At 52.8% G+C, this 27,763-nt stretch overlaps 3 protein-coding genes across 5 annotated transcripts in view; 1 reads left to right on the top strand and 2 right to left on the bottom strand.

The window, feature by feature from the left end:
- The window catches only part of LOC140470060 (structural maintenance of chromosomes protein 1A), a 41,157-nt gene extending 36,132 nt beyond the window's left edge, over positions 1–5,025 (bottom strand). For both annotated transcript variants that reach the window (XM_072566509.1, XM_072566510.1), the window contains exon 1: positions 4,830–5,025. In XM_072566509.1, coding sequence (XP_072422610.1) covers positions 4,830–4,938 — 109 coding nt within the window. In that variant the 5' untranslated portion in view covers positions 4,939–5,025. The remainder of the gene's footprint in view (positions 1–4,829) is intronic.
- ribc1 (RIB43A domain with coiled-coils 1) lies at positions 4,497–14,565 on the top strand. Of its 2 annotated transcripts, none has more exons than XM_072566513.1 (7): positions 4,497–4,710; positions 7,980–8,061; positions 9,325–9,669; positions 10,166–10,284; positions 11,002–11,229; positions 13,160–13,326; positions 14,237–14,565. In XM_072566513.1, exons 1-7 carry the CDS (start codon positions 4,648–4,650, stop codon positions 14,316–14,318), a joined length of 1,086 nt encoding a protein of 361 aa, XP_072422614.1. In that variant the 5' UTR covers positions 4,497–4,647; the 3' UTR covers positions 14,319–14,565. The 2 variants fall into 2 exon arrangements, with proteins under 2 accessions (XP_072422614.1, XP_072422613.1); XM_072566512.1 differs by lacking the exon at positions 4,497–4,710 and adding an exon at positions 5,564–5,947.
- A 9-nt stretch (positions 14,566–14,574) lies between these two features.
- LOC140470064 (3-hydroxyacyl-CoA dehydrogenase type-2-like) lies at positions 14,575–26,944 on the bottom strand. Its single transcript, XM_072566514.1, is given in 7 exon segments — positions 14,575–15,699; positions 18,188–18,268; positions 18,271–18,295; positions 20,572–20,700; positions 24,779–24,943; positions 25,685–25,849; positions 26,836–26,944. Coding segments are annotated over 7 exon segments (780 nt in total). The 5' UTR covers positions 26,860–26,944; the 3' UTR covers positions 14,575–15,508.
- Positions 26,945–27,763: the final 819 nt, after the last annotated feature.

Here is a 27,763-nt window from a genome sequence, read left to right as displayed (position 1 = left end):
ATGAGAGAGAAAGGCAGTGTTAACAGTTTGTGCTTGCTTGAGACTATCCTTCAGAAGTGAAAGGATGGGATAATGGTGTTTTTTTTAAACTGTCAACAAAGGAGGAAGAGGTGCGAGAGGAACAAACAGCAAGGATGCAATGGCAAAAGACAGAGGGGGTGCCAAAGGTGGGAAAGAAAGAGTAGAGATATACAATAGGTGTTAATGATATGTGAGAAAAATTGCTGGGAGCAAAGTGGATAAAATGCAAACAAAATGCTGGAGAATGGAGGCAGGTTACAATCAGGGTGGAGGGTAGAATTGACGCTCTGAAGTCGCTGAACTCAATGCTGAGTTGTGAAGGCGGTAGAGTCGCCATGCAGAAAATAACGTGTCATTCCTCCAGACTGTGTTTACCTTTGTTGGAAAATGGCAGTGGACTAAGGATGGAAACATTAGCAGAGGAACAAGATGGTTGATTGAAATGGCAAAATGAAAGTGGGAGGTCGTTCTTACAGACAAAGCGGAGGCATTGCGTAGTCTGTAGTCTTGCCAATGAGTAGACTCTCAGATTGGGAGCAGAGCACTGGTGGACCAGACTGAACGAAGTACCTCCAAAGGTCCAAAATGCCTGAATGCACATTTAGGACCTTGGACAGTTGGCAAGGTAAAAGAACAAGGGTCACACCTTGCACTGTCACACAGAAAACTGCCATGAGTGTTGGCAGAAGTGAGGGCACAGGGCGATGAACCAAAGTGACGAATGACAGAGGAGTATACTGGGGAAACATGGAGGCAACATTCCTAATTACACGTTACCCCCAAGTCCCTTTGCGTTGCAGCTTTCTGCAGTTTGCCCTTGTGTTCTCCCTTCCAGAATAAACAACTTCACATTTGCCCACGTTATACTCTAGTCGGGAGGGCAAGTGGTGAGGATGAAACAAAGAGTCTGCAGAGATTATAGAACATTGAACTGTATAGTATAGGAACGGGCCCTTCTGACCATGCTGTTGTGCCAAATATTACACCAAATTAAACTAATCCTTTCTGCCTGCCGTTGGTCCATATCCCTCAATGTTTTGCATATTCATGTGTTTATTATAAATCCTTTAAATGCCCCTAATGTATCTGCCTCCTCACCACCATCCCATGCAACATGTTCCAGGCTTCTACCACGCTCTATGTAAAGAAAAACTTGCTCCTCACATCTCCTTTGAACTTTTCCCCTATCACCTTAAATGCATGCCCCCTAGTTTTGGACATTTCAACTCTGGGAAAAAGACTCTGACCTTTAACCCTATCTACGCATCTCATAATTTTATATGACTTCTAACAAGTCTCCCCTCAGCCTCCACCACTCCAGAGAAAACAATCAGTTTTTCTAGCCTCTCCTTATAGCTCATAATCTCTAATCCAGACAGCTTCCAGGTAAAATTCTGCACGCTTGCCAAAACCTCCACATATTTCCTAAAAAATAACTGAAAGAACTATGGATGCTCTAAATCAGAAACAAAAGCAAGAGGTTGGGGAAAAGCTCAGCAGGTCTGGCAGCTTCTGAGAAGAGAATTCTGAAGCATAGTCACCAGACCAGAAACGTTAACTGTGCTTCCAATTAAACCTGTTGGACTATAACCTGGTGTCGTGTGATTTTTAACTTTGTACACCCCAGTCCAACACTGGCATCTCCAAATCTTTTCCTTCAGGAAGCTAAGGAAATTCAGCATGTCAGTAAGGACGCTCACCAACTTTTACAGATGTACTATGGAAAGCATTCTGCCTGGTATGGTAAATGCTCTGTCCAGGACTGTAAGAAACTACAGACAGTTGTGTGCATAGCACAGACTATCACAAAAGCCAACCTCCCAACCACAGGCTCCACTTACACTTCTCATTGCCACAGAAAGGCTGCCCACATCATCAAAGACCCCTCCCACCCTATTAATGCTTTCTTCCAACCTATTCTGTCAGGCAGAAGATACAGAAGCTCAAAAACGTTTCCACAAGGATGGCCTTCAGGCCCTCAGCTTCTTCCTCTCCACAGACTCATCCAGACCACCTCCACCAATACCCTCTTCCACCTTGTCGAACTAGTCCTCACCTTTAATGACTTTCCTTTAATTCTTCCCATTTTGTCCAAATCCAATTGTGGCCATGGGCACTCGGATGGGCCCTAGCTACACCTGTCTTTTTGTCAGCTATGTTGAACAGTTCCTCTTTAGTACCTACACAGGCACTGTGCCCCAGCTCTTCCGCCTCAACATCGATGACTGCATTGGTGCAGCATCCTGCACCCAGACTGAACTGGAGCAATTCATCAACTTTGCCCACAACTTCCACCCTACCCTCAAATTATTTGGTCCATCTCAGACACCTCCCTCACCTTTCTTGACCTCTCCATTTCCATCTCCAGTGACAGTCTCTAAATAGACATGTACTATAAACCCACACACTCATAACTACCTGGACTACACCTCCTCCCACCCAGAATCCTGCAAGAACTCAGAATTCCTCCACCACATCTGCTCAGACGAGGTGACATTCCACTCCCAAATGTCCCAGATTTTGAACAATGTGCTTTTCCCCTTTGTCATCCAGACAGCCCTCCACCGCACCTCCTCCATTCCCCACTCCACTGCTCTCAACCCTTCACCCTCTAATCAGAATAAAATAGTGTTCCCCTTGTCCTCACCTACCGCCCACCAGTCTCCACATCTAACATATCATCTTTAAATACTCCACCAATTCCAATTAGACTCCACCACCAAGACCACTTAACCCTCCCCAACCCTCTCTACCTTCCACAAGGATCGTTCCCTTCACCAATCCTTGGTCCAACCCCCCCACCAAACCCCAGATATCTTCCCCTGCAACCGTAAAAGATGCAAAACCTACCAGCACACCACTCTCTCACCTCCATCCAGAGCCCAAAACAGTCCTTATAGGTGAGACAGAGGTTCACCTGACTCTCCTCCACCTGACTATCCATTGCTCCATATGTGGTTTTCTCTCCATCAGGGACACCAAACTCAGGACATGCTTCACTGAGCATCTCAGCCTGGCCCACAGGGGCCAACCTGACCTCTCAGTCACCGCCAATTTTAATTCCCCTTCCCACTCCCTTTCCGACATGACCATCCTTGTCCTCCTCCATTGCCACAGCAAATTAGACCACAAATTGGAGGAACAATACCTCATCTTCTGCCCGGAGGACTCAACAGCGAGTTCTCCAATTTCAAATAACAGATTCATTCCTCATATTGACCAACCAGGTTGTACCCTCTACCTATGTTCACCTATCCCTACCTCACCACATCGCACAGGGTGTGCGCTAGGCACAGTCAACATTGTCAAGATCAGCACTATTTGAAGTTAGAAAGCCCATTCACTAGTGTACTAACAGCCAGGAAGAAGCTGTTCCTGAACCTGCTGGTGCATATTCAAGCTTCTGTATCTTCTGCCATGGAGAGAGAGCAAGCTAACATTTCAAGACTAGATGTCCTTGTTTGCTATTTTTCACTGTACTTGGGTACATGTCACTCGAATACAAATGAAATAGAGATGTTCAGTCCAGAAACAGACCCTTCGGTCCGACCAGACATCCTAAATTAATCAAATCCCATTTGCTAGCACTTGGGCCTTACCCCTGTAAGATTAGAGTGGAATTGGAAAAGCAAAGCAGGTCAGGCAGCATCCGAGGTGCAGGAAAATCGACATTTTGGGTAAAAGCCCTTCATCAGGAATGGCAAACCTCATTCCTGATGATGGACTTCTGCCCGAAACTTCAATTTTCGTGTTCCTCGGATGCTGCCTGACCTGCTGTGCTTTTCCAGCACCACTCTAATCTTGACTCTAATCACCAGCATCTGCAGTGCCCCCTCCAAACCCTTCCTATTCATGTACCCATCCAGGTGCCTTTTAAAATGTTGTAATTGTACCAGCCTGAACCACTTCCTTCGGCAGCTCATTACATACACAGCGTGAAAAGGCTGCCCCTTAGGACCCTTGCCCCGCTCACCTTAAACCTATGCCCCTCTAGTGCTGGACTCCCCCACCCCGGGGGGGGGGGGGAAAAAGACCTTGATTACTTACCCTACCCATGCCCCTCGTGATTTTATAAACCTCTACAAAACCATCCCTCAGCCTCTGACGCTCCAGGGAGAGCAGCCCCAGCCTGTTCAGCCCCTTCCTCCCCCTTTGGCTGAAGCCCTCCAACCCCAATCTTAATAAACCCTTAAATCAGGATTTGGAGACGCCGGTGTTGGACTGGGGTGTCAAAAAGTTAAAGACGAAAACCACACAACACCAGGTCACAGCCCAACAGGTTTTTATGGAAGAACACTGGCTTTCGGAGCGACGCTCCTTCATCATTTCGGCAGTGCCTGTTGGGACTATAACCTGGGTGTTGTGTGATTTTTTAACCCTTAAATCAAGGTTTCCCCCACCCCCAGCCCAAACCCAAACCCAAACCCAAACCCAAACAGCATAAAAGCTCTTTACTTCAAAAATAACCCCAGCTGATCTATGGCAGAGCTGAAATGTTCTATTACAGACACCATTCCCTAGTGGCCTTCCTTTATATCACCACCACTACCTCACTCGCAGTGCATTTTTTTAAAAAAATGTAAACTGTTCTGGTTATTTTTCGTTTTGCAGATCAACAACATAAAAATGTTGCTGTTGTTGCTGACGGGAAATCCCTCCAGGTTTCGAGCCGCGGGTCCAAATCCTGAGGTAAATAGGTGTCGTTATTTGTTTCTCTCCCTCTCGGAGGTGGGTAGAGAGGGTTATGAGGTGGGGGGGCTGGCTGGAGAAGGAGGCCCTCGGCCCAGCCTCGGCCTCGATTTCCTCACCCGAGCCATTGGGTCCGATGATGGCGGTGAACTTCTTGAAGGGCCCGATGATCTGTCGGCCTTTGTACGACTTGAAGTTCTCGATCTCGATGAGCCGCAGGAAGCCCATGGCGGCAACAAGCGCCGCCGCTGCCGCCAAAACACCGAGCGAGGCTCTCGACGGACAACACCGCCCTCCCGCCTCTTGCAGGAAAATGGCGCATGGCGCACGGCACGCCCCCCCCTCCTGGGATTTGTAGTTTCCTCCCCACTTCGGGACCATTGAAGACAATGGCCGAGAGGACTACAACTCCCAGGATGCCGCCCCCACCAAAGGCGGTGCAGGCGCTTGCGTTAGGCGGGCCGGACGAACGGCCATTCTCGGGAACTGCAAGAGAACTGCATTTCCCGAGAGGCCTTGCGCCGCGCATGCCTCGTCTAGATCCACGAAACCCGCCCTCCCAGTCCTTGCTCTCTATTGGCCGCGTTAAGGGAACTCGCCTTCGTGATTGGTAGAGAGGGACGTCAGTCATTCACACGGAGCGGGCGGAATGTTCCATCCCGTGCAGTTGGGAGGGATGAAGGGGGGGTGACAACAAATCCAATATTTTAACTCTTTGCTATCCTGGTGAGAGAGTCGTTGACTACACTGATCTTTACTGGGAATCAAGGTGCTAACAGGCGGTTTAAATTCTCTAGAGCGCTGAGAAGTGGTTGAATTGTCGCTTTGTGAAGAGTGCATTGGTGAAGTCACCCCCGTTTCTCAATGTTCTCTGTTGCTATGGCGACCCAAAGCGTCCCTCCGTTGTTTGCTACAGTGGCCAAGTTGGCAACAACTTGTTTGGTTGTTGGGGAGAGCAGGCTTTCTAGGTGTCTCCTTGAATGAGTGGTGGCTGACCACCAAACCAGGGACAGGGAAGCAAAGAACTCAAACACAGCCCATGGCCCAAAGCTTATTGAAGATAAATGTAGACTTCTACAGGTTGATCTGTTTAAGATTGTGTGACTAGACCCAAGGCAGCATGTACAAGTTGGACCTGCCTGTTGACCCCAAAGAGACTGCAGCCATCGAGCGGAGGAAGAACGCAGAGGCCCAGCGCCAGAGCCGCATTTTCAATGCCAGGCACAGAACCATCGGGGTGAGCAACCCTGCACAGTGGTGCGAAGGGCTGGTTGGCAGGGAGACGTCATTGACTCATTTCCCCCTTACCCCGTCCTGCCTTCGTTAGATTAGATTACCCAACCACTGAGCCACCATGCCGTCCTCTCCTCGAGGTTGGGAGTAGGGCCTGCCTGCTCATTTTGGCTAGTTTGCAATGCCAAGTGATGCCAATGACACGGGTTCAATTCCCATGCCGGCTAAGTAGGAACTCTTCTCCATGACCTCATCTCCTCGCCCAAGGTTTGGTGACCCTCAGGTTAAACCACCATCAGTGGTTTTCTCTCTGTCTCATGAAAGGGCATGCCAACGGTCCAGTACAGTTGTGGCAACTTTACCATGAGTCTGCAACTTGCCCTCTAGCCCTCAACAAGTGAGCAACGGATTGCCTTTATTCATCAGCTTCAATTAGGCCTTAGAATATTGCATTCAATTCCAGTCACTACGTTACAGCAAAGATGTGGAGGCTTTGGACAGGGTGCAGAAGAGGTTTGCCTGAATTAGAGGGCATGAAGTCTACAAAAAGGCTAGAAAAACTCAGAGCTTGTTTTCTCTGGAGCAGCAGAGGCTGAGGGGAGACTTGATAGAAGCCTATAAAGTATGGGATGCATAGATAGGGTTGACAGTCAGAATCTTTTTCCCAGAGTTGAAATATGTAAAACTTGGGGGCATGCATTTAAGGTGAGGGGGCAAAGTTCAAAGGAAATGTGAAGGACAAGATTTTTTTACACAGCGAGTGCTTGGTGTCTGGAACTTGCTGCCAGGGATGGTGGTTGAGGCAAATATGATACAGGTGTTGAAAGGGCTTTTAGATCAGCTCATGAATTTGCAAGGAATGGAGGGATATGGACAAAGGACAGTCAGAAGGGATTCGTTGAATTTGGTGTCATGATTGGCACAACATCGTGGGTAAAAGGACCAATTACTGTGATGTACAGCTCTATTCTATGCTAATTGGTAGCATAGTGGTAACACCTCTGGATGAGTGATCCAGCAGACCCGGACTGTGGCAGTTCATGGAATTTAAATTGAATAAAATCTCTGAGATTGAGAGCAGTGACATACGCACACCATCCTGACTGGGAACAACACGGGCCATTCCTTCGGTGTCTCCAGGGTCAGAATCCTGGAACTCCCTCCCCAATGGAGCACTGTGTGGGATGTTCCTACACCACAGGGGCAGTGCAGTATGTCAACAAGGCAGGTCAAGATGCTGGAAAAGCACAGCAGGTCAGGCAGCATCCAAGGAGCAGGAAAGTCAAACATTTCGGGCAAAAGCTCTTCATCACTCTAATATTGACTCTAATCTCCTGCATCTGCAGTACCCACTTCCGCCAAGAAGGTAGGTCACCCCCTACCTTCTCAAAGGGCAAATGGGGATTGATAGTGTTGGGAGAGAACGAGGACAGCAGATGCTGGAGAGTCGCAAGGTATGGCTCTGGAAAAGCACAACAGGTCAGGCAACATCCATGGAGCAGGACAGTCAACATTTCAGGCATAAGCCCTTCATCAGAAATGTGATAAGGCTGGCCCTATCAGCAACACTCCCTATCCTATGAATGAATACAAATAACTCCAAAAGTACAGAATACAATTTTCTTTGGCATTCTTAAGTTCTGAGGAAGGGTCAATTGACCCAAAATGTTAACTCAGATTTCTCTCCTTAGACGCTTCCAGACCTGCTGAACTTTTCCAGCAACTTGTATTTTTATTTCTTTCAGTTTTTATTGTGTTAATTGTTCTGTATTGTGCACACAAACTGGGTACAGCCTGTATTGTGAAAGGGCAATTATTTGAGGGGGCTTTTCATAGGGGAGGGAGCCCCGTGGAGGAAGGAGTAGAGGGAGCCGTTGGAGAGGCTGAAGTGAAATCGGGATGTGAGGGGGGTTCATGTGGAGCTAACGTACTAGCATAGGTCAGAAAGGCTGAATGGTCTGCCTTAGCCCCTGCTAGTTCCTCCTCATTCACTGGCCTCATGGCTGCTGTAATTTTCTCTTTTGCTACCTGTGAAGGTGGATATCCCGTTCCTGGGTCAGCAAGTCCTGGATAAGAAGACAAGAGAAGACAGGGAACATCTGCGGGACAACGCTTACGGTAATTCTTCCAATCCGCTCCTCTGTGCCAATGTTCATAGGCAACCCTGACTCAGCATTAAATGGCAGGTCAACCCAAATAGGAGCCGGGCACAATCGGTGAGACCAGAGCAAAAGAATGCACGCCAAACAGTCTGATACATCAGCATGGTGGCAGGATAGTGTAGAAGGAGCTTTACCCTGCACCTAACCTCAGGCTGTCCCTGTCCTGGAGTGTTGATGTGGGACATGTCAGTTCAGCTTTACTCTGTATCAAACTCCATGTTGTTCCTTTTCTGGGAGTATTTGATAGGACAGTGTAGAGTGAGCTTTACTCTGTATCTAACCCTGTGCTCTCCCTGTCCCTGGGTTTGTTTGATAGGGAGACAGTGTAGAATGAGTTTTACTCTGTATCTAACCCCATGCTGTCCCGTCCTGGGAGTGTTTGATCAGGGACACTGTAGAGGGACATTCCCTTTCTGTTCAAAGCAGATCTACTCACTCGGTGCTGAGGGACTACTGCACCATGGGACAGTCAGCACAAAGGAAGCAACTAGTTTTGGAGGATCTGTGTTGAGGGGGCACCGCACTGTAGGAAGGTCAGTGCTGAGGGAGAGCCGAACTGTCGGAGGGTCAGTGCTGAGGGAGTCTCGCACTGTCAGCGGGTCAGTGCTGAGGGAGTGGGTACTGTCCGAGGGTCAGTGCTGAGGGGGCACCGCACTGTCGGAGGGTTAATGCTGAGGGAGCACCGCACTGTCAGAGGGTCAATGCTGAGGGAGTGGGCACTGTCGGAGGGTCAACGCTGAGGGAGTGGGCACTGTCGGAGCGTCAGTGCTGAGGGCACAGGTACTGTTGGAGGGTCATTGCTGAGGGAGCGCCGCACTGTCGGAGGGTCAGTGCTGAGAGAGTGGGCACTGTCAGAGGGTCAGTGCTGAGGGAGTGGGCACTGTCGGAGGGTCATTGCTGAGGGAGCGCCGCACTGTCGGAGGGTCAGTGCTGAGGGAGGGTGCACTGTGGGAGGGTCATTGCTGAGGGAGTGCCGCACTGTCAGAGGGTCAGTGCTGAGGGAGCGCCGCCCTGTCGGAGGGTCAGTGCTGAGGGAGTGGGCACTGTCGGAGGGTCAGTGCTGAGGGAGTGGGCACTGTCGGAGGGTTAGCACCAAAGGAGTGTGCACTGTATGTTGTTTAAGAGTGACCCTCGGCAAGACAGAGAGTAAATGCGAACTCAATGACGAACAGTGTGTGTGTGTGTCCAATCTTCCCCTTCTCCCTCCTGCCCCGAGCAGATGCAGACAGTCTCCGTTATGACAAGACTGCCCAGCTCCTTGAGGCGCAGGAACAGGAGAGGGTCCGCCAGCTGAACAAGGAGGTGGAAGAATTCCGCTCCCGGTACCAGAGGCCAGAGGACCAGCGGGAGTTCGACCTGTGGGACCCGCAGCAGCTGAAGAAGGACAAGCCGGCCCGGGTCAGTGATGATGACCCCCGCTGCGGACCCTCCAGCTTGCAGAAGTTCGAGGGCGAGGACCTAAACGAGAGGGCCCGCAGGAAGCTGCAGCAGCAGGAGACACGCAAGTGGCTAACCGCACAGCAACTGGAGAGGCAGAGGCTGGAACGTGACCAGAAGTTCGCCGGTAATCACGCCCTCCAGCTCCCAAAAAGCGTTCCCCTCCGTCTGCAAACCGATCCCTGTTCCCCGGCTCGAACCGCTCCCTTCCAAAAACTCCCCCAATGGTCCACAGACCCATCCCTATTTCTCAGTGTGGCTGCTCACTTCTCAGTCCTGTCACAGTGTCCTTGTGTGACTGCCCCTGAACCCACAGGATGATCCCCATTCCCTATCTGAACTGCTCACTCCTGAAAACTCCCCCCTCGGGGCCACAGATCCTTCCCCAATCCCTGGTGTGACTGCTCCCTTCCGAAAACTCCCCCATGGTCCACAGACCAATCCCTATCCCTGCCCACTTCTGAGAACTGCTGCTCGGCCCACAGACCGATCCCCATTTCCCATCTCGACTGCTCCCTTCTGAAATCTCCCCTTTGGCTTTTAGACCGATCCCCATTCCCTGGCTTGATTGCTCTCTCTCTCTCTTCCCCACCCCCGCGAACCCCATGTTTTCCTCCCCACAGATGACCTGTATCACAAGAAGAAGATAGAACTTGACCGGAGAGCCATGGAGCTTGCCCAGATGGAGGAAGAGGCACGCAGAGCCCTTGATGCTGCCACCCTCAACTACAACATGGCTCTGGTAGGGGCATGCCCCCTAACCGTGGTGGGTCTCATGCAGTTCTTGTTGGCAACAGCCGTTCGCGAGGTATCAGAAACTGTTCCCCTCCAAAGGGTCGATAACAAGGAGATGGGGAGGAGTTGGGCGTGGCAGATCTGAAATGTACTGCCCAGGAAGGTAGTCAAAGTGGGGAAACCTTGGACTGAATGGCCTTCTCCTCTGTAACAGGCTCGAGGAGGGGGGGGGCTGAATGGCCTCCTGTGTAACAGGCTGGAGGAGAAGGGGGCTGAATGGCCTCCTGTTCCTGTGTAACAGGCTGGAGGAGGAGGGGCTGAATGGTCTCCTGTTCCTGTGTAACAGGCTGGAGGAGGAGGGGCTGAATGGTCTCCTGTTCCTGTGTAACAGGCTGGAGGAGGGGGCTGAATGGCCTCCTGTGTGACAAGCTGGAGGAGAGGGCTGAATGGCCTCCTGTTGCTGTGTGACAGGCTGGAGGAGAAGGGGGCTGAATGGTCTCCTGTTCCTGTGTAACAGGCTGGAGGAGAAGGGGGCTGAATGGCCTCCTGTTCCTGTGTAACAGGCTGGAGGAGGAGGGGCTGAATGGCCTCCTGTTCCTGTGTAACAGGCTCGAGGAGGGGGGCTGAATGGAGGAACAGGAGGAGGCCATTCTGGTGGGTGGGTTTTGTCTGCCCACTCTCACAGGGGGTCCACATCTGTCCTCTCCACACCCCAATTCTACAGGCAGTTGAGCAGGCAGCAGTGAGAGAGGTGGAGACTCAGCGAGAGGTGGATGAGAAGTTTGCGGAGATCGGGAACCACATGTATGGGGACATCCTGACAGAGAACCCCGAGGTGGCAGTCAGCGCCTTTGGCCCCCACCGCGTGGTGACAGACCGTTGGAAAGGGATGAGCCCACAGCAACTGGAGGAGATCCGGCGACAACAGAAGCAGCAGATCGAGGAGAATAAGGTGGGTCAGCAGAAATCCCGAAACTTCAGGCGATATATCAATGCAGGAAGGGCACTGGCTAACAGGGAGGGAATGAGAGAGAGAGCGCGAGACAGAGAGACACAGAGACAGAGAAAGAGAGAGACACACACAGAGTATGCGCATGACAGAGACAGAGAGCGCACACGTGACAGAGAGAGAGAGAGAGAATGCACGTGACAGAGACAGAGGGAGGGGGAGAGAGAGACAGACAGAGACAGAGAGCATGCATGTGACAGAGACAGAGGGAGGGAGGGGGAGAGAGAGAAAGAGAGACACACACAGAGACACAGAGAGAGAGCACGCACATGAGCGACAGAGAGGCAGGACTAGCTAACTTATACGAAGGACAGAGAGTGAGAGAGAGTAGGGATAAATGAGCCATAATGAGTAAAGAGCAGCAGAGATAAATTCTAGAAATACTGCGTTCAGTTCGGGTCTCCCTACTACAGAAAAGATGTTGTGAAACCTGAAAGGGTTCAGAAACTATTGCCAGGGTTGGAGGATTTGAGCTACAGGGAGAGGTTGAATAGGCTGGGGGGCTATCTTCCCCGGAGTGTCAGAGACTGAAGGGTGACATTATAGAGGTTTATAAAATCATGACAGGCATGGACAAGGTCTTTTACCTGGGGTGGGGGGAGTCCACAACTAAACTAGCATAGTTAAGGTGAGAGGGGAAAGATTTAAAAGGGACCTAAGGGGCAACTTTTTCACCCAGAGGGTGGTGTGTGTATGGAATGAGCTGCCAGAGGAAGTGGTGGAGGCTGGTACAATGACAACATTTAAAAGGCATCTGGATGGGGACATGAATAGGAAGGGTTTGGAGGGAGATGGGCCAAGTGCTGGGGAATGAGACTAGATTAGTTTATGATAACTGGTCAGCACGAACGAGTTGGACTGAAGAGTCTGCTTCTGTGCTGTACATCTCTATGGCATTATTTACCACCCAACTACTTCTCATCTCAGTCAAGACTCAAGACCCACAAAACACTAGCAGCCAAGTTCAACGAGCAATCGGGAAGGCAAATGGAATATTAGCCTTTGACGGAAAAGGGAGTGGAATGTAAAAGGAGGGAGCGTGCAGCGATTATCAGTGAATTTACTCAGAGCTGAGTTGGAGCGAGTTTTGATAATGAGGGGAGTCAGGTCACATAGACTTGTTAGGAAAGCAGAATTGCGGCCACAGCCAGTTAAGACCACGTTCTCAGTGTAAAACAGAGAGGAGTGGAAAATTACTTCTCTCAAAGAGCTCAGAATTCAGGATATTGAATAAATGTGAGATTTTTGGGGCAGCCACAACGGCTCAGTGGTTAGCACTGCAGCCTCACAGCAGCACGGACCCAGGTTCGATTCCACTCTCGGGTGACAGTCTGTGCGGAACTTGCCCATTTGCCCTGTGTCAGCATGAGCTCCCTCCAGTTTCCTCCCACAGTCCAAAGATGTTCAGGTTAGTGCGGACTGGCCATGCTAGAATGCTCACAGTGCGCAGGCAAGGTGTGTTAGCCATGGGGGAGGCAGGGTTACAGGGACTGGGTGGGATGCTCTTTGGAGGGTCGGCGCAGACTTGATGGGACGAATGGCCTACTTCCATACAGGAGGGGTGATGTGACCGATTTATGATTTTTCAATCAGCAACAGGTTAAAGGGTTATGGAGGGCAGGCAGCAGGATGGAGCGGAGGCTGAGATGAGATCATGTACTGGATAGCACAGCAGGCTCCCGGGCCTGAATGTCCTGCTCCTATTGTTAATGAACGGGACAGCAGGCTTGAGGGGCCAAATGGCCCAGTGTTGTTTCTAATGGGGATGTAGGTTAATTTGGGACTCGGGGTGGGGGGGGGGCACTCAGTGAATGGGGAAGAAAAAGATGGTGAGCCCAGTGCTGAACTGACTCTGAACTGTCCCCCCGCACAGAGGCTGAGGATGAGAGAGGCGCAGACCGACGCTGAGTGGGACCAGCAGCGGACATTGGCAGCACGGGCAGCCATGGCATTGGAGCAGCAGGAAGAGGAGGAGGCGAGGCGACTGAGACAGGAGCTGGACAGATACAACAATCAGCTGGCCAAGGAGCAGCTTGCACAGTGAGTAACAGATCATCAAAAGGCTGGAGGGGGAATGGGGGGGGGGGGGGTGCTGTGCAGGGAGTGAAGGGTTTTGTTTCCCTGTACCGGGAGCGGTCGATCCTGCATGTAACACCTCACCTGAAAGGCTGAACGTCAGACAGCGGAGTGTTTGTAAGGTGACATCATAAAGTTACACTTTGGAGACTGTGTGTTTTGTCTCTACTCCCGGGCTGTCCCTATCCTGGGGATGTTTGATGGGGGTGAGGGGGGGGGGAACAGTGTAGAAGAAGCTTTACTCTGTATCTAACCCCATGTCTCTCCCTGGGAGTGTTTGATGGGGGGGGGAAAAACAGTGTAGAGGGAGCGTTACTCTGTATCCAACCTCGTGCTGTCCCTGTCCCTGGGAGTGTTTGATGGGGGGACAGTGTAGAGGGAGCTTTACTCTGTATCTAACCCCTGTCCCTGGGAGTGTTTGATGGGGGGGGGACAGTGTAGAGGAAGCTTTACTCTGTATCTAACCCCTGTCCCTGGGAGTGTTTGATGGGGGGAACAGTGTAGAGGGAGCTTTACTCTGTATCTAACCCCTGTCCCTGGGAGTGTTTGATGGGGGGGGGACAGTGTAGAGGGAAGCTTTACTCTGTATCTAACCCCGTGCTGTCCCTCTCCTGGGAGTGTTTAATGAGGGGACAGTGTAGAGGGAGCTTTACTCTGTATCTAACCCCTCTCCCTGGGAGTGTTTGATGAGGGGATAGTGTAGAGGGAGCGTTACTCTGTATCTAACCCCTGTCCCTGGGCGTGTTTGATGGGGGAACAGTGTAGAGGTAGCTTTACTTTGTATCTAACCCGGTGCAGTCCCCGTCCTACAAGTGTTTGATTGGGGGATAGTTTCAGGGATCAGACATATAACACAAAATATTCTGGTTTGCAGTCAAGTCTACCTGGATAAGGAGGTTTACACAAACCCGCCCACTGCTCAGTACTTCCTGCAGTTTAACACATCAAGCCGTTGATGAGACAACACAGCATCGCACTGCAGGTAGCGGAGATGCCATTATGGGATATTGGCGCTGACATGACCAGCTGACCAATTGTAAACTGCGGATTGGACACTTTCTCTGTGTTACCCGAGTGACTGCAGGACAAGGAGGGGGGTGTATTATTGGCATTACCCGCTGGCTGGGAGATGGTACTTACCCACCAGCCTCCGAGATCATCACGAAACTATAGTTACTTATTCAGAATAAAACACATGTGAGAAGAGCCTCCGACAATCCCATCACTGTTTAATCAGAGAAGCACACGATGATCAACCTTCGAGAGTCTGGTCAGGCTCAGGGCCCCGCCGAGAGGGAATTCAATGCTTGGACCTCAGCAAGGCAGCAGGGAGCAAGCGCAGATTACAGCAGCTCCCGTGGCCCTGCCCCAACCTCACACACTGATTGCAATGTATTTATACACCGGAATCAACCAGAGAGCCACAGAGCAGAAATAAAGGACGGATATTGCTGGAGAAACTCACTTGGAGGTGAGGCAGAGGGAAAGGGAAAGAAAGAGTTGAAATGTTAACTCTGCTTTCTCTCTCTCTCTCTCCAAAGACCTGCTGAGTTCCTCCAGCGATTTCTGTACCGAAACTGGGATCAACCGTTTTGACACGGCTGACCATCCACCCTCCTCTGCCAACCCATGCAGGCTCACTGACTTAGACACGCAGCTCGGGGACAAGCCGTACACAGTACCCCGCTGTGGGGGATCCATCACATTTACCCACCCCACTCTCTGCGCACATCCACACGGTCGATTAGCAGATGGGGGTGGGATCCCGCGCAGCGGCAAGGCAGGCTGCGGATCTCAGGGAGGGTGGTCAGGTTAATCCCGGGATGGGTCAGTCACTCAGAGACCCCATGGATATCGAGCAGCCATGGTCCGCTCCTCTCACAGGGCCCAACCCCTTGGGATGCCCCACCCCACCCCCAGGTCTTGAGACAGTGGGCTGGCACAGAAGGAGCACCGTGTGTAATCTGTATGACCCGACAAGGGACAGGGTCCTGCCTATTAGCGGTGGGGGAGGGGGAAAAGTCGGAAGGTATAGATGGTGGGCAGTCCTTGGCAGCATCAGCCTGCAGAGAGTCAGCGTTTGTCTGAGGGACCAGCGTCGCATCCCTCTCCCTCACACTCTGCCCCCTTCCCCTCCCCTCCCCACCTAGGGCTGCATTCGGATGGCACCGTCCAGTCGGATGACCTCCCCGTTGAGCATGGGGTTCTCCACGATGGCCTGTACCAGGTGGGCGTACTCAGCCGGGTCCCCCAGGCGACTGGGGAAGGGAACCTGACGGGCCAGGAAGGTCTGCACCTTCTCAGGGAGGCCAGCCAGCAGCGGGGTGGAGAACAGGCCTTCAGGGACATGGGGTGGGGGTGGAGGGAGACGGTGGGGGTAGAGAGCGAGAGAGAGACGGGGGGGGGGGGGGAGGGGCGAGAGAGACGGGGGATGGGCAAAGAGAGACGGGGGATGGGCAAAGAGAGACGGGGGGGGAGGGGAAAGAGAGACGGGGGGGGAGGGGAAAGAGAGACGGGGGGGGAGGGGAAAGAGAGACGGGGGGGGAGGGGAAAGAGAGACGGGGGGGGAGGGGAAAGAGAGACGGGGGGGGAGGGGAAAGAGAGACGGGGGGGGAGGGGAAAGAGAGACGGGGGGGGAGGGGAAAGAGAGACGGGGGGGGAGGGGAAAGAGAGACGGGGGGGGAGGGGAAAGAGAGACGGGGGGGGAGGGGAAAGAGAGACGGGGGGGGAGGGGAAAGAGAGACGGGGGGGGAGGGGAAAGAGAGACGGGGGGGGAGGGGAAAGAGAGACGGGGGGGGAGGGGAAAGAGAGACGGGGGGGGGAGGGGAAAGAGAGACGGGGGGGGAGGGAAAGAGAGACGGGGGGGGAGGGGAAAGAGAGACGGGGGGGGAGGGGAAAGAGAGACGGGGGGGGAGGGGAAAGAGAGACGGGGGGGAGGGGAGGGGAAGAGAGACGGGGGGGAGGGAAAGAGAGACGGGGGGGAGGGAGGGAGGGAGGGAAGGAGGGGAAGAGACAGGGGGGAGGGAGGGGAAGAGAGACGGGGGTGGGGGGAAGAGAGACGGGGGGGGGAAGAAGAGAGACGGGGGGGGGGGAGAGAGACGGGGGGGGGGAGAGAGACGGGGGGGGGGGGAGAGAGACGGGGGGGGGGGGAGAGAGACGGGGGGGGGAAGAGAGACGGGGGGGGGGGGAAGAGAGACGGGGGAGGGGAAGAGAGACGGGGGGGGGAAGAGAGACGGGGGGGGGGAAAGAGAGACGGGGGGGTGGGGAAGAGAGACGGGGGGGGGGGGAAGAGAGACGGGGGGGGGGAAGAGAGACGGGGGGGGGAAGAGAGACGGGGGGGGGGGAAGAGAGACGGGGGGGGGGGAAGAGAGACGGGGGGGGGGGGGGGGAAGAGAGACGGGGGGGGGGGGGGAAGAGACGGGGGGGAGGGGGAGAGAGAAAGAGGGGGGTATGGGTGGAAAAGGAGGGGAAGAGGTGAGGGGGGAGAGAGGGGAGAGAGACAGAGAGACAGACAGACAGGAGTGACAGAACAAAGAGCAATGCAGAAGGTGGATAGGGGAAAGGAGAGAGATGGGAAAAGGGGGACAGGGGACAGGGGACAGATAGGGAAAGAGAGAGAGAGAAAATGTGTGATTAAATGTTTAAAGGCATGGCACATTCTTCTCTATCCCATATTCCTCAGTGCCTACTTTACCCATGTCAAACACTTGTCACCTGTCCCTGTGCCAACACCCATACTCCCATTCCTGTACATGTCCCCGTCCTCCACTACCTCCCTCTCCTCTCTCTCTCATTCACTCTCTCTGTCCTGAGGTTTATAAACTCTCACTCTCTCCTGCTGCCTATTCCAGTCTAACCTCTCAACCCTGTCCTTAGCCTTGTTTCAGCAGTGTCCCATCCATCAATGACCTATCCCAGAGCCCACTCCAGATGCCAGAAGAGGACAAATCAACATTATGGTGCAGTGCCAAGGGAGTGCTGCAGTGTCACAGCACCATCCAACAGATAATACATTTAACCCACTCCCTTTACTGCTCACACCCTTTAATATCCACCATTCCCCCCCTCCCTCACTCCCCGCTCCCTTTAAAATTCCACCCAGTCTAATCCCACTCTCCCCCCTCACTCCCTGCTCCCTTGAAAATATCCTAACCGGTCTAATCCCACTTTTCCCCCCTCACTCCCCGCTCCCTTGATTATCCACCCAGTCCTAATCCCACTCTCCTCCCTCACTCCCCGCTCCTTTAAATTCCACCCAGTCTAATCCCACTCTCCTCCTCACTCCCCGCTCCCTTAAAATTCACCCAGTCTAATCCCACTTTTCCCCCCTCACTCCCGCTCCCTTGAATATCCCACCCAGTCTAATCCCACTCTCCTCCCTCACTTCCCGTTCCTTGATATCCCACCCAGTCTAATCCCACTCTTCCCCCTCACTCCCTGCTCCCTTTAATATCCCACCCAGTCTAATCCCACTCTCCCACTCACTTTAATATCCCATCCAGTCTAATCCCACTCTTTTTCCCACTTCACTCCCTGCTCCCTTTAATATCCCATCCAGTCTAATCCCACTCTTTTTCCCACTTCACTCCCTGCTCCCTTTAATATCCCACCCAGTCTAATCCCACTCTTCCCCCCCCCTCACTCCCTGCTCCCTTGAATACCCACCCAGTCTAATCCCACTCACTCCCCACTCCCTTTAATATCCCACCCAGTCTAATCCCACTCCCCGCTCCCTTTAATATCCCACCCAGTCTAATCCCACTCTCACCAATTGTTACCATTTCTCCGCGCTGCACCCTTTACTGCCCCTACCCTTGGAGCGTACCTGGCGCGATGGTGACCACTCGGATCCCTTGTGGTGCCAAGTCCCGGGCAATGGGAAGGGTCATGCCCACAATACCACCTTAGAGGCTGAATAAGCTGCCTGTCCGACCTGGAATCGGTGGGAGGGGAGCCGGGGTTTGGGGGAGGAGTAGAGAGAGAATTCGTCAAACGCTTCCAATGCACAGATAGACAGACGAATAGGCAACGTTTTCTGACGGCCGCTCTAGGTCGGTCAGTCATGTTTTCCCCTAACACCCCACCACGTTCAGTGTGGGTAAAGCCCCCCACCACGTTCAGTGTGGGTAATCGACGCAGCAGACTGGTAGGTCTAACATATCACACTCAGAGGCTGTGCCCCTCAGGAACAGGTAAAAGCCCGAGACCCTGCCTGCTCTCCCCCTGATTACCCTCCAGGATACCGAGCAGCCCCGAACAGAAGTCAAGGGGGGGCTCAAACAGTCACATCAAACAAATCCACCTGCATCACAATTGCCTTCTCTCAATGGGATCTTTCTATACGCATTTGGCCACCAAGTTGAGACCAGAAGGCGTTGCGCGGTGGGAGGTTGGGGTGGGTGTGGGTGGCATTGTGGAAGTAGGCCATTCAGCCCATCAAGCCTGTCCACCATTTTACGAGATCGTGGGTGATTAGATCATCCTCACTCCACTTTGCTGCCTTTTCCCATAACTCTCAATTCCCTTCCTGATTAAAAATCTGTCTGTCTCAGCCGTGAATGTACTGAATGACGCAGCACCGACAGCCCTCTGCAGTAAAGAATTCCACAGATTCACTCCCCTCGGAGAGAGAAGAAATTCCTCCTCATCTCTGTCTTCAATGGGCGACGCTTTCCTCTGAGATGGTGGCCCTCTTGTCCTAGACTCTCCCACTCAAGGGGGAACAACCTCTTCACAACCCCTCTGCCAAGTCCCCTAAGCGTGGTTCAATAAGGTAGCCTCTCATTCCTCTGAACTACAGCAAGTACAGGCCCCAACCAACTCAACCTCTCCTCACAAGGCAGTCCCTCCATCCCCAGGATCAGCTGAATGAACCTTCTCTGGACTGCCTCCAAGGACGACGGTACATCATTCCTTCGATAACGGGACCCCAAGCTGTGGTCCCAGCTCTGGTCTGACTGGTCCCTAGCAAAATGATGGCTCCAGATCCCACATGCTGTTCACCTGGCAGCCGGGAGTCTGTTCATACTGGTACCTTTGCTTAATCTCTCTTTAACAGGACGGGCATCCAGGGTATACACGATGGGTGACTAGGAAAAGGCAAGGGCTGGGAGTGAGAATCAAGGTGAGTTACCTGTCCATCGTAGGCGGCCACACTAGCTGTGTTCACAACTACACCCCGCTGACCGTCTGCGTCTGGTTCATTCCTGCTTAATCTCGCTTTAACAGTGACATTCTGGGTCCCAGGTTCGAATCGCACCACAGCAGATGGTGGAATGTGGATTCGATAAAAGCCTGGAATTAAGAGTCCCGTGGTGATACATTGAAGCACAGCAATGTCTCTGCTTCCTCATGAGGCGAAGGAAATTCGACGTGTCCACAAGGACTCCGACCAATTTTTTTATGGATCCATCACAGCACGGTACGGCTACTGTTCTTCCCAAGATCGCAAGAAACTAGAGAGTCGCAAACACGGCCCAGTCCATCACACAAGCCAGTGTTCTATGACACCCACTATATTTCCTGTTGCCTTGGGAAAGCAGCCAACATAATCAAATGCCCTCCCACCCCAGTTATACACACTTCCACTCTCTTCTGTCAGGCAGAAGATATGAAAGTTTGAATATACGGACAACCAGGTTCAAGAACGGTTTCTTCCCCACTGTTATTAGACACCTGAATGGACCTCCCAAATTTCAGATTTAAATATTGATCCTGCTCTTCGCGTACCTCCTGTGCAGCCGTAACACTGTATTCCTCATTCTGTTCTGATTCCCTAACCCACTTTGTCTGGTATGATCCGCCTGTACTGCACGCAAAACAAAACACTTCACTGGATCCTAGGTCCATGTCACAATCATTAATCAAACAATCAAACGACAAATCCATTGCCAATTGTTGGAAAGACCCATCAGGTTCACTGGCTCACTAATGTCCTTACACGGCCTGGCTTACACGTGACTCCAGACCCACAGCAATGTGTTTGACTCTTAACTGCCCTCTGGGCAATTAGGGATGGACAGTAAATGCTGGGCCCAGCCAACAATGCCCAGATCCCGTGAATGAATAAACCTACAAGCCTGTGTCATTGCCCATCAGGCTGGGCTCATGCTGTGTCCTTTACCCCCGTTGCCCTGAATGCCAGCAGGTACCCAGGGTATACACGATGGGAAAAGGCAAGGGCTGGGAGTGAGGATCAAGGTGAGTTACCTGTCCATCGTAGGCGGCCACACTAGCTGTGTTCACAACTACACCCCGCTGACCGTCTGCGTCTGGTTCATTCCTGCCCATCTCGGCGACAGCTAGGCGAATCACATTAAAGGTTCCTGCGATGTTTACCTGACCGGGAACAAGAGAAACCGGCAGTGAAACGGCTCGGTTGGGTTCACTGTTTTACACGGCTGTTTGAGTCGCACTCAGACCAAATGCCACCAAAGCACACCCACGATCCGGTCGCTGTTCCTCTTGCCCCCAGCTCCACCTTCCTATATCGATGCTGCCTGGCGGATTGATCAGAGGTGGTATAACACACACCTGGAACAGGTGGGCCATGAACCCAAATTTCACCAGTCAGACATAGGGCCACTTCCACTGTGCCACAAGGGCCCTCCCAACATCCTTCAATATCCCCACCCAGCGTCATCTCACTCTCCCCCCCCACACCCTTCAATATCCCCACCCAGCGTCATCTCACTCTCTCCCCCCCACACCCTTCAATATCCCCACCCAGCGTCATCTCACCCTCCCCCCCCCCCCCCACACCCATCAACATCCCCACCCAACATCATCTCACCCTCCCCCCCCCACACCCTTCAATATCCCCACCCAGCGTCATCTCACTTTCCCCCCTCTGTCCCCACACCTTCAATATCCCCACCCAGCGTCATCTCACTCTCCCCCCCCACACCCTTCAATATCCCCACCCAGCGTCATCTCACTCTCTCCCCCCACACCCTTCAATATCCCCACCCAGCGTCATCTCACCCTCCCCCCCCCCCACACCCATCAACATCCCCACCCAACATCATCTCACCCTCCCCCCCCACACCCTTCAATATCCCCACCCAGCGTCATCTCACTTTCCCCCCTCTGTCCCCACACCCTTCAATATCTCACCTGATGTCATCTCACTCTCCCCCCACACCCTTCAATATCCCCACCCAGCGTCATCTCACTCTCTTCCCCCACACCCTTCAATATCCCCACCCAGCGTCATCTCACCCTCCCCCCACACCCTTCAATATCCCCACCCAGCGTCATCTCACTCTCCCCCCCCACACCCTTCAATATCCCCACCCAGCGTCATCTCACCCTCCCCCCCCCACACCCATCAACATCCCTACCCAGCGTCATCTCACCCTCCCCCCCCCACACCCTTCAATATCCCCACCCAGCGTCATCTCACCCTCCCCCCACACCCTTCAATATCCCTACCCAGCGTCATCTCACCCTCCCCCCACACCCTTCAATATCCCCACCCAGCGTCATCTCACCCTCCCCCCCCCACACCCATCAACATCCCCACCCAGCGTCATCTCACCCTCCCCCCCCCACACCCTTCAATATCCCCACCCAGCGTCATCTCACCCTCCCCCCACACCCTTCAATATCCCTACCCAGCGTCATCTCACCCTCCCCCCACACCCTTCAATATCCCCACCCAGCGTCATCTCACCCTCCCCCCCCCACACCCATCAACATCCCCACCCAGCGTCATCTCACCCTCCCCCCCCCCCCCACACCCTTCAATATCTCACCTGATGTCATCTCACTCTCTCCCCCCACACCCTTCAATATCCCCACCCAGCGTCATCTCACTCTCTTCCCCCACACCCTTCAATATCCCCACCCAGCGTCATCTCACCCTCCCCCCACACCCTTCAATATCCCCACCCAGCGTCATCTCACCCTCCCCCCACACCCTTCAATATCCCCACCCAGCGTCATCTCACCCTCCCCCCCCCACACCCATCAACATCCCCACCCAGCGTCATCTCACTCTTCCCCCCCCCGACACCCTTCAATATCCCCACCCAGCGTCATCTCACTTTCCCCCCCCCTCTCCCCACATCCTTCAATATCTCACCCAGCATCATCTCCCCTCCCCACATCCTTCAATATCCCACCCAGCATCATCTCCCCCCCCACACTCTTCAATATCCCCACCCAGCGTCATCTCGCTCTCCTCCCCACACCCTTCAATATTCCCCCCCAGTGTCTTCTCACCCCCCCCACACCCTTCAATATCCCCATCCAGCGTAATCTCACCCTCCCCCCAACCCCCTTCAATATCCCCACCCAACGTCATCTCACCCTCCCCCCCGACCCTTCAATATCCTCACCTAGCGTCTTCTCACCCTCGCCCCCCCCCACACCCTTCAATATCCCCATCCAGCGTAATCTCACCCTCCCCCCCCACCCCCTTCAATATCCCCACCCAACGTCATCTCACTCTCCCCCCCCCACCCTTCAATATCCCCACCCAACGTCATCTCACTCTCCCCCCCCACCCTTCAATATCCCCACCCAACGTCATCTCACTCTCCCCCCCCACCCTTCAATATCCCCACCCAACGTCATCTCACTCTCCCCCCCCACCCTTCAATATCCCACCCAGCATCATCTCACTCTCCCCACCCTTCAATATCCCACCCAGCATCATCTCACCCCCCCACACCCTTCAATATCCCCACCCAGCGTCATCTCACTCTCCCCCCCCCCCACACCCTTGAATATCCCCACCCAGCGTCATCTCACCCTCCCCCCTCACTCTCCCCACCCTTCAATATCCCACCCAGCGTAACTTCATTCTCCCCCTCACCCTTCAATATTCCCCCCCAGCGTCATCTCACCCTCCCCCTCACTCTCCCCACACCCTTCAATATCCCCACCCAGCATCATCTCACTCTCCCCACTCCCTTCAGTGTCCCACCCAGCATCATCTCACTTCCCCCCCGCCCCGACTCCCCACACCCTTCAATATCCCACCCAGCATAACCTCACTCTCCCCTCTCACTCTCCACACTTTTTCATATCTCACCCAGCGTAATATCATGTCTCCCTCTTCATTCCCCACATCCCACCCAGCATGATCTCAATCCCTTCTCTTCACGCCCCACATCCTTTAATAAGAAGTAACAAAGAGGATTGATGAGAGCAGACTGGTGGACGTGATCTATATGCACTTCAGTGAGGCATTTGACAGAAGTCCTCATGGTAGACTGGTTAGCGAGGTTAGACCACATGGGATACAGGGAGAACTAGCCAATTGGATACAGAACTGGCTCAAAGGTGGTGGTGGAGGGTTGTTTTTCAGCTTGGAGGCCTGAGACCAGTGGAGTGACACAAGGATTGGTGCTGAGTCCACTGATGATTGAACTTTTATGTAAATGATTTGGATCTGAACATAGGAGGTAAGGTTAGTAAGTTCGCCCAACACCAAAACTGGAGGTAGTGGACAGTACGGAAGGTTACCTCAGAGTTCAATAGGACCTTGACCAGTTGGGCCAATGGGCTGAGGAGTGGCAGATGGAGTTTAATTCAGAAAAATGTGAGGTGCTGCATTTTGGAAAGGCAAATCAGGGCAAGACTTATTTACTTAATAGTAAGGCACTGGGGACTGTTGCTGAACAAAAGAGACCTTGACGTGCAGGTTCATAGTTCCCTGAAAAAGGAGTCGCAGGTAGATAGGATAGTGAAGACCACATTTGGTACACTTTCCTTTATTGAACAGTATTTGAGTGTAGGAGTTGAGAGTCATGTTGTACTGTACAGGACATTGCTTAGGCCACTATTGGAGTGCTGCATTCAATCCTGGTCTCCCTCCTATAGGGAGGATGTTGCAAAACTTGAGAAGGTTCAGAAAAGACTTACGAGGACGCTGCGAGGGTTGGAGGTTTTGGGCTATTGGGATAGGTTGAATAAGCTGGGGCTGTTTTCTCTGAAGCATCGGAGACTGAGGAGTGACCTTATAGAGGTTTATAAAATCATGAGGACAGGGTAAATAGACAAGGTATTTTCTCTGGGATGGGGCAGTCCAGCACTAGAGGACATAGGTTTAAGGTGGCAGGGCAAAGTTTTGAAAGGGATCTGAGGGGCAACTTTTTCACGCAGAGGATGGTTCATGTATGGAATGAGCTGCCAGAGGAAGTGATGGAGGCTGGTACAATGACAACATTTAATAGGCATCTGGATGGGTATATGAGCAGGAAGGGTTTACAGGGATGTAGGGCCAAGTGCTGGCAAATGAGACTAGATTAATTTAGGATATCTGGTTGGCATGGACGAGTCAGACCAAAGGGTCTGTTTCTGTACTGTACAAATCTGTGACTATTCCAACCAATGTTCCCCCCGCCAACTCCCCACATCCTCTGAATTCCCCACATATTAACTCCTCCTCTGATCATTCCCTGCTTACATTGATCACTCTCTGGAAGTCCTCGAGACTGTGAGGAATGTCCTTCTTGAAGTTGTAGGTTTTCACTGCCACTGCAATGCCTGCGCAGTTCACTGCGATGTCCAGGCGACCAAATTTCTCCTTCGCCAGGGCCACGGCACTTTTGACGTCTGCCTCTGATGTGACCTGAGAGGAAGGCAATGTAAACCAGGGCGAGGCGTTGACTCTCTCCAGCCAGCATAGCGTTCGGCCCGTTTATATATTGCTGACTGTGCTGGGGAGCAAGTTACACAAATCCCTGACAACACAACAGAGAGTACAAGAGCACAATCCTTTACCAGAAATACTCGGGACCAGCTGGCTTTTGAAATTCAGAAGTTTTCTAATTTCAGAACAAGTGACAGTTTGATGGTGAAATTTTAAACAATCTTACCAAACAGCGGACCCACAGAGTAAAACGGGCCCGGAAACAGAATTGAGGCCTGCCAGTGCTGAGCCACACCCCCACACATCACATCTGAGTGACGCACATCGAGTGGGTGTGGAGTTGAGTTAACTGTTTGCACGCCAAACAACTTAGTTAATGAGAAAAAAAAACTTCATGAATAAACCTTCGAATTTCGGAGCTTTACGGATTTCGGATAAAGGTGGGAGGGCAAAGTTTTAAAAAGGGACCCGAGGGGCCTGTACAACAAAATCAGAGGGTCAGTGCCAAGGAGGCGCTGCACCGTCGGGGATGGTCAGTGCTGAGGGAGCGCCGCACCATCAAGGGAGTGAGCGCTGCACTGTCAGGAAGGGGGTCAGTGTTAATGGAACACTCTACTCACAGAGTGCACATCTATCACACTCATAACAATACCCTCCCAACGTTCTTGTGGAGTCAATCCCCATCAGCCGGAGGGGAGTGGGGGTGCTTTCTGTCCTTACATCGGTTGGTGCAAAAGCACAATTCTCGCCCAGTGCCTGGGCTACACTGGCTCCTTCCGATGTCGGTAGGTCCACAATCACGGCTCTCACTCCTTGCTGCACCAGCCTCTCAACAGTTGCTCGGCCGAGTCCAGAAGCCCCTCCTGTCACCAATCCAACCAATCCCTGTGGGGGTGGAACAAGGCAAAAATACCCAATAAGAGCAGTGGAAACACAACTTTAAGCGACAACTTTTGATAATTACTGTGCTGAACTCAGAAATTGGGGTCTCACTCCTACCACCCATACAGAAGACTGTAGGTTTGAATCCCTTCCCAGTAGCCCGAGGCTCTATTCCGAAGCTTGTCACAGCCAAAGTAGTATTTTTTTTGGCCTGTAGCATTGTTATCAGAAAGACAATAGCTGAAACATACATAGTATCATCACGCAATAACAACATCACAGCAACCAAATCATCTCTACTGTATTCTTGATGTTGGCTGAAGATGAATATCCACCCGGGGACACACAGGAAAACCTTAACTCTTTTCTTTTCTCCTTCCAATAAAGGCTGAGGGCTGTTGAACATCCAAAGGGGACAGATGTGCAGTGATGGCCTCCCTCCTGTTACACAGGAACAGGAGGAGGCCATTCAGCCCTCACCTCACGCCTGTTACACAGGAACAGGAGGAAGCCATTCAGCCCCCCCGCCTCACGCCGTTATTCCTGATGAAAGGCTTTTGCCCAAAACATCGATTTTCCTGCACCTCGGAGGCTGTCTGAACTGCTGTGCTTTTCCAGCATCACTCTAACCTAGCCCCCGCCTCACACCTGTCCCACAGGAACAGGAGGAGGCCATTCAGCCCCTTCTTGGAGTCTGTAACACAGAAACAGGAAGCCATTCAACCCCTTCCTTGAGTCTCTGGGAGGTTTAGACGTTGAAAAATTATCCTCCTGGACCCAATAGAATGACCTGTGTTGACAAACACGTGTGACCTTTGACCCTTGACCTCGGGATTAGGTTTAGCACACCCACCCCTTTGAGACGAGTTTTCTTTCACTTTCGGCGGCAATCCTTCTCCTCTTCTCGCAGACCCGGAGCCCTGAGGCATTATTGTTGTCAATCTCCTGTTTTCCCTCACTCCCACCTAATCCATCTCCCTCTCGTTTACCTTCACTGTCCGCAAGGGCGCCATCTTGACCTCTCACTCCCCTTCGCCGCTGCCGGCCGATCGACCAATCACAGCGGAGGGGGCGGCGCTTCACCAATCAGCGACCTCGGTATGAACCAATCGGGGCCCTGTTCCGTTCAAGCTTCATCATGACGCGGCGCTCCCTCTGACCAATAATAGAACGTCGCTGGCTCCAGGGACTCACCAATCATAATGTGGCGCGTATTCTGACCAACCATGGGGCGCCCGGGTTACCGGGACCCACCAATCATAACGCGGCCCTTCCTACTGACCAATAGCAGGGCCGTCCTGGCAAACCGGCCCCGCCAATCATAACGCGGCCTTTGCTGCCGGCCAATAGCAGGGCCGCCCTGGCAACCGGGACCCGCCAATCATAACGCGGCGACTAAGCCGATCAATCGGAACGCGCCGCGGAGTGCCAGGGTTTGACCAATCAGCTCGCGTCACGGCCGTCCACCATTGACCAATAGGAGGACTTCATCCTGGCAGCCAATCAGCTCGACGCGGTTTCCCTCCCATTAGAGCGCGTGTGCTCGAAGAAGACGAAGCCAACAACGAGGGGGGGACAATGGCATGTTGTAAAACCGAAACAAAATGGGCTCCAATGGGGGGGGGGGGGGGGGGAAGTGCTGATGGAGGTGCACCATGGAGGAGGGACTTGTTAAAGTTGTTTAAAAAACTTGGACAAAGGGGTTGGTCCCGAAGTGAGTCCCTTTGACAGAAGGTTCTAGAACAGAAGAGGACACCAAAGGCCAAGGAGAAGGAAGAAGGTCAAGGAGAAATGGCTCCATCGCAGCTAACAGTCCCTGGGAGGGCGGCGGAGGCAGGGCTCAAATGAGGCTTTCTGAAGGAAACTGGAAGAGGGAGAGGGTTGTGGGAAGGGAATAGCCTGGACAGAATGGGCCAA

The sequence above is a fragment of the Chiloscyllium punctatum genome, chromosome 50, assembly GCF_047496795.1.
Source record: "Chiloscyllium punctatum isolate Juve2018m chromosome 50, sChiPun1.3, whole genome shotgun sequence".
In the NCBI taxonomy this organism is placed as follows: domain Eukaryota; kingdom Metazoa; phylum Chordata; class Chondrichthyes; order Orectolobiformes; family Hemiscylliidae; genus Chiloscyllium; species Chiloscyllium punctatum.
The sequence above is the reverse complement of the archived record's forward strand: the minus strand, read 5'-3'. Positions and strand labels throughout refer to the sequence as shown.

Coding starts and splice junctions, on each gene's coding strand:
- ribc1 (XM_072566512.1), top strand. CDS start 5,831: ATGTACAAGTTGGACCTGCCTGTTGACCCCAAAGAGACTGCAGCCATC. Junction 9,670..10,165: donor ACGTGACCAGAAGTTCGCCG/GTAATCACGCCC, acceptor TCCTCCCCACAG/ATGACCTGTATCACAAGAAG. Junction 13,327..14,236: donor GCCAAGGAGCAGCTTGCACA/GTGAGTAACAGA, acceptor TCTGGTTTGCAG/TCAAGTCTACCTGGATAAGG.